This window comes from Chrysemys picta, chromosome 1 (genome assembly GCF_011386835.1).
Source record: "Chrysemys picta bellii isolate R12L10 chromosome 1, ASM1138683v2, whole genome shotgun sequence".
Taxonomy (NCBI): Eukaryota; Metazoa; Chordata; order Testudines; family Emydidae; genus Chrysemys; species Chrysemys picta.
In genome coordinates, this window is record NC_088791.1 from 52,392,850 (window position 1) to 52,405,141 (window position 12,292).

A 12,292-nucleotide genomic window follows, 5' to 3' on the forward strand; every position below is an offset into this window, starting at 1 on the left:
CATATGCTTAACTTTAAGCACATAAACAGTCCCATTGAAGTCAATGGGGCTCTATGTGAGCACAGAAGGTTTACCTGCATGAATTTCATTGCAGCATCTAAATAGAAAAGAAAGACAAAGCATAGGAGAAAGGAAGTAGAAGTAGTTTGATAGATGGAGAGCTCAAGTACAGAGAGATTGTGTCACTTGCCTGAGGTCATACAGAAAGTCTGTGGCACAGCTATTAGTTGAACCCAGATCTCTTCCTTCTTTATCCCAGTGCATTAATCACAAAACCATGCATTCTCCTTAAAGTTGATAAATGCAAGTTTTAGGGTACTGTCTATACCTGATCGGAGACAAGCTTGAAATTCTGGGATTTAGTTGTGTTTAAGGCTTGCTCCTGCTCCCAGTGTATCCAAGGCAAAACTCCCATTAACTCGAATGGTGCAGGTTCAGGCCTTTGGTATTTTTACAAATCAAAGGGAACAAAATGAGCACTATACATAAGTAAATCCTCCTGCTTGTTACTCCTTTTTGGACAGCAATAATGCTCCTTCTGCACTTTTTCTCATTTGATTCTTTATAGAGTGTAAGCATGTGAAGCTCTAATGGCTGCATAGCTCCTAAAGGGGTCATACTGCCAGGTGGATGATGGGCTAGGAGAGCAGCACAGAAGGGCAGACTCTGCAGCAGCTTATTCTGGAAACTACAGGTTCTTCTTCAAGGGGTATCTCTGTGGGTGCGCCACTTTAGGTGACTAAAAAACCCACTTCAGATGCATGGAGTGAAAATTACAGATGCAGGCATTATTATACTGATACATGAAGATAAGGGAGTTACCTTACAAGTGGAGAACCAGTGCTGACAGGGCCAATTCAATCAGGGTGGATGTAGTCCACTCCCAATAATTGATGAGGAGGTGTCAATACCAGGAGAGGGAACTAACTATGATCAAGGACAGAACTATAAATATTTGCTCAGACAATGTCACTTGCATGTTTTATATAAACCGGCAAGGGGTTAGGGCATGGTCACACTCCCTGTGCATGAAAGTCATGCTACTATTGAATTGGTGCATCAGTCACAACATCGATATCTCAGCCTTCAACCTACCAGGAGGCCAAAACACCGCTGCAGATGCACTTAGCAGAAAAATTTCCCAGGACCAAGAATGGAAAATAAACACTGAAGTACTATAGAGCATATTCAAACAGTGGAGTTTCCCAACTATAGACCTTTTTGCAATGACCCAAAACACCAAGTGCCCACACTTCTGCTCCATAGCGAGATCGGGACACTGTTCCCTGGGCAATGCTTTTCTCATCAAATGGGATGGACCCCTAATGTACACCTTCCTTTCAACCCCTCTTCTATCGTGGGTCATACACAAGATCATCCGATGAAGTGGGTATTCACCCACGAAAGCTCATACTCCAATACGTCTGTTAGTCTATAAGGTGCCACAGGACTCTTTGCTGCTTTTACAAGAACAGACAACTCCAGAGTCATCTTGATAGCCACCATGTGGCCCTGGCAAATGTGGTTTCCTTACCTCCTAAAGATGCCCATGTGCCCACCAAGCACTCTTCCTCTTCTACCTCATCTCCTCTCTCAGGACGTGGTCCACCACTTAAACCTGACAAGACTCCACTTCAAGGAGTGGCTACTCCGTGGCTCTGAGAAATCAAAATGACCTGTACAGAAGAAGTAAGGGGCATTCTTTTAAACAGTTGCAGACCATCTATGTAACATACATACCTGCACAAATGGAGGTGATTCAATACATGGTGCAAAAATAGACAAATCATGGTGGTTTCCTCTCCTCTACCCCTGTTACTGGACTATATATTGAAACTTAAGAAATCGGGCCTCTCCAGTAGCTCGGTCAGGATATACCTCACTGCTATCACAGCATTCCATCACAAGGTGGATGAGTTCTCAATCTTCGATCACACAATCACCAAGAGTTTTCTCAGGGACCTTTGTAACATTAACCCCAAAATATGACCCTCTACTCCATCATGGGACCTCAATCTGGTGTTACAAGGTCTTATCGAACCCTCATTTGACCCATTAGCAATGTGTTCACTACTCCACCTTTTGATGAAGGTGGCCTTACTCATCACCAGCACATCCACCGGGTCTGGGAACTGGGAGCCCTCATTGCACAACCCCCCATACACAACATGCTTCAAAAACAAAATTACCTTAAGACCACATCCCAATTTCTTACCTAAAGTTGCCTCCTCATTCCATCTGAATCTGCCCATTCATCTCCCATTGTTCTTTCCAGATCCCCATGGGAATAAACGAGAAGCAGCACTCCACACCCTAGATGTCCAAAGGGCGTTAGTCTTTTACATTGAGAGAACAAAGACTTTCAGAAAGTCACCAAAATTATTCCTTTCGATCATGGAACGGTCAAAGAAGATGCCATATCTAAACAGAGGCTGTTTTAATGGATCTCTGGCTGCATTCACTGTTGTTATCATCAACAATAGTTACAACCCCACCAGGGACTCGCACACACTCCACCAGATCACTATCTTCTTCGATAGCCTTCTTTAACAATGTCCTCATTTTGTACATCTGCAAAGCAGCAATCCGGGCGTCAGCCCATACATTCACACAACATTATGCCATAGAGCAGCATTCATCATCAGATGCTTTATTCAGGCTTACAGTTTTATCATCCACCACGACTGCAACTCTGAAGCCCCTCCCTTCCACTGAGAGCTACTGCTCTACAGTCGCCTAAAGTGGAGCACCCACAGGGACACTCCTCGAAGAAGAAGAGAAGGTTACTCACCCTGTGCAGTAACTGAGGTTCTTCGAGATGGTTGTCCCTGTGAGTGCTCCACTATCCTCCCTCCTCCCCTCTACTTTGGAGTTTTCACACTAGATACTTTGTGGTAGAGAAGGAACCACAGGGTGCGGGGAGGGGTTGGTTGCACAGCACTATGTAACTGCCTGAGGTGGCTCGAGACGGGGACAGTGCACATGTGACTCAACCAGGCAATGCTACTATTACAAGTGGAGGGGCATGCAATCACCTAAAGTGGAGCACCCACAGGGACAAACATCTCAAAGAACCTCAGTAACTACATCGGGTGAGTAACCTTCTCATTGTCCTCTGCTTTGGATTTGCAATCCACAACCTCTTTTGACTCTCTGAGTCCCTCTGTTTTCCATGATGGGAAAATTAAGCAAAAATTCCACAAGTTCAAACTCAAAGGGTCACATTCTCAGCTGGTATAAACCAACATAGTTTATGTCACCAGAGTTTTGCCAATTTATTCCAGTACTGTTATGCTGAGTTTTTATCCTCTTGCAAGATTTTCCTTGGGAAAGTAGGATGTGGCCTATGGTACACCACAAAAAGTCAACTGCTTTAAAGATTTTATTCAGTTATATTTTAAAATTTTCTCCATTATGTAAATACTTGAAAAGGGGGAATATAGAATTATATACAGACTGATAGGGGTTTTGCTACCTTTTTTAAAAAAATACAGTGGAAAGGTATTGAAATTCCCTATTTGTTGTTTTTGTCTCATTAAAATTACACTTTGTCTAGCCTATTTAGTACAGGCGCATACATTACAGCATTGTTTGTCAGATGTAAACAATAATTACCCATGTTTTAATTTTTAAACTTTGAAGTGATTGTGTTTGCTATTATGTAAAACTGGCAAATATATGTTGGGAAAAATATTAATTGTAAATTGTTCATTACAAAAACTGCCTCTATAGTTTTGCACAGCAAAGTGATATTGAAATGAGATCTGAATGGTTCACACTAGCAGAACTAATAAGGTTTTGAAATTGATCACCCTACTGGTTATGAGATTCAAATGAGAATAGGAGTGAAAATGACTGTTCTCTTTTTTCATTATTATGGAACTGACTATTGTTGACACTTTCAGTGAAGTAAATTGTGTGATGAAACTGCAGTATATTTGGGGCTATGTCGGGTAGCAAGCCGTGAAGTTGGGGCTTCTACATCTGTATATTAAGGAGCCAAAAATATTTTCTGCTTTGGTATACTCAGTTGGTACTGATTGCACATAATTTGTGCTCACGAGCACTATGCTACAAGCTTTTAAATATGCAACCTGAAATGTATGATGATAAATTCTATGGTCAATATTTCTGGAACTTCAGGTATCTCCAAGGTAGCATTTCTAGGGAATGGATTTTACACACACACACACACACACCTGTTTAATCCTTTAGCATGAAGAGAAGCAAGTGATATATGCTGAAATAGATTTTAATAGGATTTACTATAATTGAAAACCAAAGCCTAGTGACCTACTATTAGAGATAGAAGTCTAACAAGTGATAGGTCTATAAAGGGAATGGAATATAATAATGGATGAGGAAATCAATGAACAATTTAGAAATAGGTATATACTAAAAAGAAAGGTGACCTTGAATGGACTTTACGGGATAGCCTTGGGGATTGAACAAATTAATCAGAGCTCCAATGCCAATGCAACTTTCTGGGCAAATAAAAATAAAACTGCCTAGATAGAACATGATGGAGATGGACTTGAACTTATAATTAGAAGTAGCAATGCTGTGTGCAATCTATGGTATTACAAACCATTTCTTGTCATGTTTCCAATATAATATACATAGGGTGTGATCATGTTTAAAAGGAGGATTTAGGGTTTCTAGCAATAAAAACCATTCTACTGTTTCTAAAACTGATACAGTTAAAAGTTTAATCATACAGGTTTGCAAGAAAGGGGAATAGAGACTAAGTTAATAAACCAGACAGATATGCTTTGTAAATGAAGAAGAAAGCTAATTAAGCCAAGCATAGCTGCATAGTGTTTTTTTAAAAGCACTTTCTAGCATATTTGTAGTAAATCTTGCTACAGCTGCTGCATATTTCCTAAGAAGCTATCCTACAGTTTAAGTTTAGCATCTTTGCTGCCAAGGTTTCTTAGCCAGGTAAGAAAATTATATTATTAGGCACTATGCTAATATTTATTTCAGCACATGGAAATGTATCTAGGTACCAGAATATTTTTCATTCCAATAAACTGGATTCAGCGAAAACTAATTATTTTCTCTTTGAGAGGAGCCAGAGGTTAGTATGGGGCATTTGCTCTTCTATCCTAAGAGCAGTGTCATGTGGGATACTATAGGGCTACACTTTTCAACATGTATGTTAAGGGAGTTAGTGAAGGACTGCATTTCCTTCTATATGGCCATTACACCCAGCACAACATCTCTGTTTTATCAGACCTGGATAGTGAAATTGATAGGGCTTTCCAGCAGTTAGGTGAAGTTGGAGTTTGTCTGAAAGCTGCCTGATTAAAGTAGAACCTGGTTAAGATAGATGTAGTGTTTGTAAACTGGGAGAAACCACTGGTAGAGACAAAATCTGCTTTTTTAATGCAGAAAGTTTGCCTACATCTGGTTCTCAGGTTCAAAGTTTAGGGGTCTTACTGGATCCTTAACTGCTTCAATAGTCCAGACACAGTGTTAGCGGTGGCCAGAATTTATGCTTCATCATTGCGTGGCCAGGAGTTTGCAACTTTTTCTATCTGGTCATGGTCCTCACCACTGTGACCCTTACTTTTACTACTTCCATCATCATTCTGCCTGAGGGTACAGGTGAAGCCCATTCAGATACATTAGCTGGTGCAGAATGTAGTGGATCATTTAAACAGCAGGGCTTCTCGCAAGACTGAATTGGCTTTCATTTCATTTGGAGGGGCAATTCAAGATATATTTTGAGTGATAAAGCCCTTTAAAATTTGGATCCTTTGTATCTTAGTTACCAACTCTTTCATGTTATACTCCTGTGTTTGAGATCAACTTGAGTTTGAAGTCCCTGGACATGTTAGTGTTGAGGCAGAATGTTCTCATTGAAGGGTTATCAAAGTTGGCATTTAGTTTGCTTCCTTGCTGCTATGGAAGCTGGGCCTGTTGAAATTCAGAGCACATTGCAAGGCTTATCTATTTTACTGTTTTTTTTTTCTGAGAAGGGGGTCTGAGGGAGATAAAGGGGGCTAATTTTCTGTTTTCCTGAATCTAGGGGGGGTCTCAAGATGGTCAAAAATGACTGGAGATTTTGGGTGCCCATATTCTGAGACACTTTATAGAGGCCTCTTTGTGGTGTTGCATGGAAGATTTTGAAAACTTGAAAATCTTGGTTTCTTTTGACAGTCAGTATGTTTCTGAATGAAATAATTAAATTACATGTGCACCTAGAGCTCAGGATAGGTAGATCTACATTTATCAACATAAATAAATAACCATACAAAATCTGTGGCTACTGTGTTTTTGAAGACTGCATAGGGCTCAGTAAGCCACAAAACATAACCTCCATGCTTAGCTAGTTTATACAGCTGGCATGAAGAAGGCCATCAAATAGAAGTAACCAGCCTTTAGAAGTGGATTGATGAAGTAGAAGGCTCTTGCTTTCTTACATTTTCTTTGTAACACCCTTATGACTGCAGTGAATCTTATAGGCTTGGGTTGCAACTCATTGATGGAGAATGGGAGAGTTCATATTGCAGTGAGCATCAGTTTTGTTTTGTTTTTGTTTTATCCTATTAGAGTGCTGGAAGGGGAAAAGAAAGAAAAAACCACCAAAGATCCTTATATGCTTACATTTTTGAATCAATGACCCTTTAAAAATCTTACTTGGTGTTCTGACATCTCTATTTGTTAGGGTTATCATACGTCTGGATTTTCCCAGACATGTCCGGCTTTTTGGTCCTCAAATCCCCATTCGGGGGGAATTGCCAAAAAGCCGAACATGTCTGGGAAAATGCTTTGCCGGCATCCCTGTCCCCTGCTTACCTTAGAGCGGCTCCGGCAGCGGCAGCGGCTGCTGCTGCTCCCCCCAGACATCTCAGCTCTGTGTAGCTGAAGAGCTGAACTGCCCGAGTGCTACCAGGTTCACGGTTTGCCGGGCAGCCCCCAGACCTTCAGACCCTGCGCCCCCGGCCGGGTGCTTCCCCTCCCGGGCTCCGGCTGCGCTGGGGAAGCGCCCAGCCGGGGGCGCAGCGTCTGGAGGTCTGGGGGCTGCCCGGCAAACCGTGAAGCTGGTAGCGCTCGGGCAGCTGTTTCGCATGGCTGGGAGGGAGGAGGAGGGGGAATGCGGGGCACTCAGGAGAGGGGGTGGAGTTGGGGTGGAGACTTTGGGGAAGGGGTTGGAATGGGGGTGGAGTTGGGGTGGGGAAGGGGCGGAGTTGGGGCGGGGGTGGGGAAGGGGCGGGGCTGGGGCCCCGTGGAATGTCCTTTTTAAAAAATGTTTTAATATGGTAACCCTACTATGTGTGGCATTATCATAAGGGTGATGTATATAGGTAATATGTTTGCTTCTACTGCTTCTAGAGTTCTAGTGTTACCTACTGGAAGATGTTAAAATATATAAGTGGCTTAGAGCTATTTTACAGCAGTGGGTGGAAATCATACTGTATCTGATGAAAGCCTTCCATACTTATCCTGAGAATCCTCCATGGCTAGGGCATCAAGAATGGTCATGCTAGTAATGATGGGAAAAGACTTACGGGCTGTTCTCAGGGCATTCATCCTGTTTTCACCAAACCTTTGTTTGCTATATGTTGCAGTTGGGCTGAATAAGGACAGTCAGAGGCTACACATGGGGGACATGTGACCTCTGTGCCCCTCCATTTGCTGCTTGGCTTCTACTGAGCATGCTCACATGGACTGAACATGCTCGGTCTGCTGAAGCTGCTGCCCTCACTGTGCACCCCCACTGTCGGCAGGCATGGTTTCCTCTCTGAGGACAGTCACTCTGCTCTGGAGAAGAGATTGGATAGAATTGCTGATGTGGTAATCTACAGCGGGAGAAAAGGCTCACATTTCTGCTAATTTAGTTTTATTTATTTCTTCGTATAAGTTGTCCCTTGTCAGTCACATGGCATAGGAGATACATAGGTGCATTAAGTTATTGTCATGCATGTAGTTTCCCTATACATTTCTTTCCCTTTGCACCATGTTGAAATATTGTACTTGGTCCTAAGAAGTGGGGAACAATGAAAGATTATGGAATCATCCAAACAGTGTGAAAATTTATATATGCAAGAAAAACTTACACTTTCACTCTTTAAAACTTTTGTAAGTTAGGCCTGCTGGCAACAAAAGTTATATATATAACTGAATCATGATTCATTTCAATTATTCACCATTTAAAATCCACCTTGTTTCTCACTTTACAGTGAATGGAAGCTTTCTGCCCAAGTATATTTATAAAGCATAAATTAAGCATATAATATATGCTTAAATGCATTGCGTCTAATTACAAGGACTTCAAAACATCCGTTGCTCATTGAAGACAAATTCTGATATTCTGTTTAGATTAAACAAAACAGATTGGAGTAATAGACTTCATGTCTTTCAAAACAACCAAAAATTGCTAAGAAGATGTTCTGGAGTACTTGTTGTTCCCCATCTGACGGTCTCATTGGCTAGCAATAAATGCAAATTTGAAAACAAATTACATTGAACAACTTAAATTGTTTCGTGTGTAGTCTTGTTGTTCTTGAATTGTTCTATTATGCTATCATCAACAGGACATCACTGAAAATGGGATTTGTGTCCCAGTGGGTTCCTGGAAAGAACAGAATGTTTCACTGATACTGAAGATGAGACTCCTCCAGCAATTGTCCCTGAAATTCAGATACATTTAATATAGTTACTTTATTTTTGGTTTTGATTTCAATTTAAAGTATTATCACTGATAAATATTAGTGTTACTCACTATGGTAGTTATTTCTTCTGCCATACTGAATAAATCTTGGCAATGGTGTAGTTTTTGCTTCCTTATTATGATAAATATTTTGACTTTATCTTTGAGGTTCTCTTTGTCATTTTTATTGCATTTCTAACACTATTAAAATAAAGAGCCATGTCCTCAGCTAGTACACTTTGACATATTTCCATTGATCTCAGTTTGGACTAGCTGTTTATGCTGTGCCTCCAAGAAATGACAAGCCTGAACACATTTTCTAGCCAATAAGATATAATCAGAATTAACGTACTAATTAGTAGGCAATAATATATAGCTTAGTAGAGATTTGCGGAATATAATATACTTGCAAATGAGAACATTTACACAGCTCCAATACATGAAAGATCACATATGTAATGTGACAGTTCTGCCCTTCTCCATAGGGAGAACAAAGCAGTCATTTCCCTAATCTCCCAGTCATACTTTGACCTATGGCCCACCCAATTTACAGGATGACAACTTCATATTTACCAAACACATGGGCTACCTCTTCAGTAGCCAGACTGAATGTTCCTTGCCATATGTAACAGCTGTCCCAATCTTACATTCTGGATGGACACCAGTCTGTTGTTAGTGGACCCAACCACTGGATCCCACATGCTTCTAAGCCCCTGGGTCTGGATAGTGACTAGAGCTGTAGTTAAAATATTACAAGTTTTGATTTTTTTGGTTGAATTGATATTTTATTTTGAAATTTCCTACAATTTTATATAATTAAAAAAAGTTAAGTACTCAAAATGTAAACAAAATCTTTGTTTGACCCGAAATGATTTCAGAATTGCCAGAAGACCCCCGCTCCCCCCCCCCCCCGCCGCCCCCAAATGCATTGTCTGTACGGCTCGAGTAGTGACAGATCACAGTTGCTAGCTCTAGGTCTGTCAATCATACTGACTGGTGCAGATACTGTGTCTGACACCCTTCTTGGGCAGTGGGACCCTGCAATCCAGCCACCTAGCGCCCCAAACCAGTCCCCATCCCTCCAGAGCTCCTAATTGCTTAGAAAGGTTCCCTCAGAGTTCCACCTCACCGTGGGGTGCCCTTAGCTTTTCAGTTAATGCCTTTAGGGATAATGTGGTAGGCAAGCAAGGAAGAGAGGCTTAGCAAAGGATTTATTTAACCACAGCACTTTAATCTTAAACAGCACTAGAGAATTACAGATCTTTGAAAAATAAGAGTCCTGAACTCTCCCCCAATAGTCTGATCTCACCCCTCCTGTGAGCCCTGAGTTTGGTCAGTACCAATAGGCTAGGCAGCCCTTCTTATCTTCTCTCTCTTGGGCCAGGTTTCCTTATGTGGCAGTGAATAGTCTCCCTTTGCAAAGAGCACCCCTCCTTTAAATAATGTCTCTGACCTCTTCCAGGTGTCCAGGGTGAGAAACTCCTGTCCCTTCCTCCAGACAGGCTTCTGTGTAGAGAGTTCACTGCTCTTGTGGATGGGCCAGTAGCTGAGAGACAGTCAGAGTTGATGGCACTAGATTTCTCTATGCCGGCTGCTCAGATATATTAATTTCTTTATTTAACATGTTGTTATGATAGTGCTTAAGGACCAGTCAAAAGTGGGGTCCCATTGTGCTAGGTATTATAGAAACACAAAGTAGCAGACTTGACTTGAAGAGCTTACAATCTGCATAGCCATTCAATTACATGTTATGCTTCTACTACAAAATTGATGCTCTTATCCACAATGGCGGCTGCATACACCAGTGGTTCTCAACCAGGGGTACATGTACCCCTGGGGGTACTCAAAGGTCTTCCAGGAGGTACATCAACTCATCTAGATATTTCCCTAGTTTTACAACAGTCTACATAAAAAGCACTAGCGAAGTCAGTACAAACTAAAGTTTCATAGACAGTAATTTGTTTTTACTACTCTGGATACAATACACTGAAATGTAAGTACCATATTTATATTCCAATTGATTTATTTTATAATTATATGGTAAAAGTGAGAAAGTAATTCATTTTTTGGTAATAGTGTGCTGTGACACTTTTGTATTTTTATGTCTGATTTTTTAAGTTTTTAACTGAAGTGAAAACTAAGGGTACACAAGACAGATCAGACTCTTGAAAGGGGTACAGTAATCTGGAAAGGTTGAGAGCCACTGGCATACACCATGAAGGTCATACTTCAAAATGAATGTTACAACACAGAGTGGAGCATCTGAAAAGAAATGGCATTCACAAAAGCAGATGGAGTTCACAATCTGACACAGGCATGTTTCCAATCTCTCACAGCCACAACCTGCTGGCATACCAAAAATGGCCTGATTCTAAAATAAAAATGCCAACTCCAGTTTCTGACCAGACCACTATTGAAGAGGGGTTTTTTAATGCAACAATGTTTCCTTTTTATCTTTAAAATTAAGTCAGCCTCAGATGAGTTGCCAGATCAGTCTCTTCAAGATGTAATATCAAAATGTGTTAGTACCTCATGACTTGTCACAGCAAATTGACTGTCAGTTCTGGTTAATTCCAACACATCCAAAGCACACCATGTCAAAACACATTGACCAACATTTTGCCAATGCCCAGCTCTGAACCATGCCTACAACCACAGCCCATCAGGCTTTCAAGGGCAAGAAGGGGAATTGTGCACCTAAAAATTAAAGAAAACACAAATAGGTGTAAACACAACTACTGTAAACTACAGCTATGTTGCGCCATCTAATCTGCCATAAAGTTCATGAGAAATCCTGATAAAAGACCAAATAGCCTATGGGAACCAATAAGACTTAATGATCAAAGAGCTCTGTTTTGTGAGAATACCCCAACTTCAGTTTTTGACACAACCACGCTGATTTTCACGTTATTTTTTTTCATTTCCCCCCCCCCCCTTTTTTTTTAAATTTAATAAGGGCTCTCCTCTCCGCTACAATAATAAGCACTCTAAACTGCAAGGTTATGAAGGAAAATAAGCTGCCTAGTGTTGTGCAGGACAGAGTTTCCCCATGCACTTCAGCAGAGAAATAATTGACCCTGTACCTTTTGGTCAGTTTTTACTCTGCTAACGTCTAACTTTTTCTAACTATCTAAATCCTGTGCCATGATAGTGTGCTGCAAAGAATCCCCTGCAGAAGTAGGAATCAGGTTGCTTACATTCAGGGCACCAAAGAAGCCCAATGACAAGATATTTCTTTAAAAAAAAAAAAAGGGGTCTCACATCCATTCATGCAAATATTACCCAGGGACGCTCCAAACCAATAAAGTCAATGGGAATTTTTCCATTGACTTCAGTGAGTTTTGGCTCAGGTCCTTACACAACAGCAAGCTCAAGAGGTTCTAAGAGATGGGTTAATGCATATCATTGTGGATTACCATAGTCCTGGCCAGAACTTCCATGTGGCATCAAGCCAAGATACCTCAGCATAACATCGGAAATCTGACATTCCTGCACAAAAAATTATAGGCCAGTTAGCTATAACTCTCTTAATCATTTCAGAAATACAGGAATTTAGTTATCACTGACATTTCCTTCTCAACGCCCCATGCCAGTCCTTGCATCTTGTCATCCTGGAAATGGGAGGACGCAGCA

General features: G+C 41.1%; 1 protein-coding gene across 4 annotated transcripts in view; it reads left to right on the forward strand.

Annotated features, from left to right (window-relative positions):
* Positions 1-12,292, forward strand: part of IMMP2L (inner mitochondrial membrane peptidase subunit 2) — an 841,928-nt gene that overhangs the window by 584,874 nt on the left and 244,762 nt on the right. Inside the window, exon 4 of one of the 4 annotated variants that reach the window (XM_042861676.2) lies at positions 8,544-8,819. The exons of the other annotated variants lie outside the window; for them this stretch is intronic. Coding sequence (XP_042717610.1) covers positions 8,544-8,607 — 64 coding nt within the window. The 3' untranslated portion in view covers positions 8,608-8,819. Of the gene's footprint in view, positions 1-8,543; positions 8,820-12,292 lie in introns of those variants that run through there. 4 annotated transcript variants of the gene reach the window in all.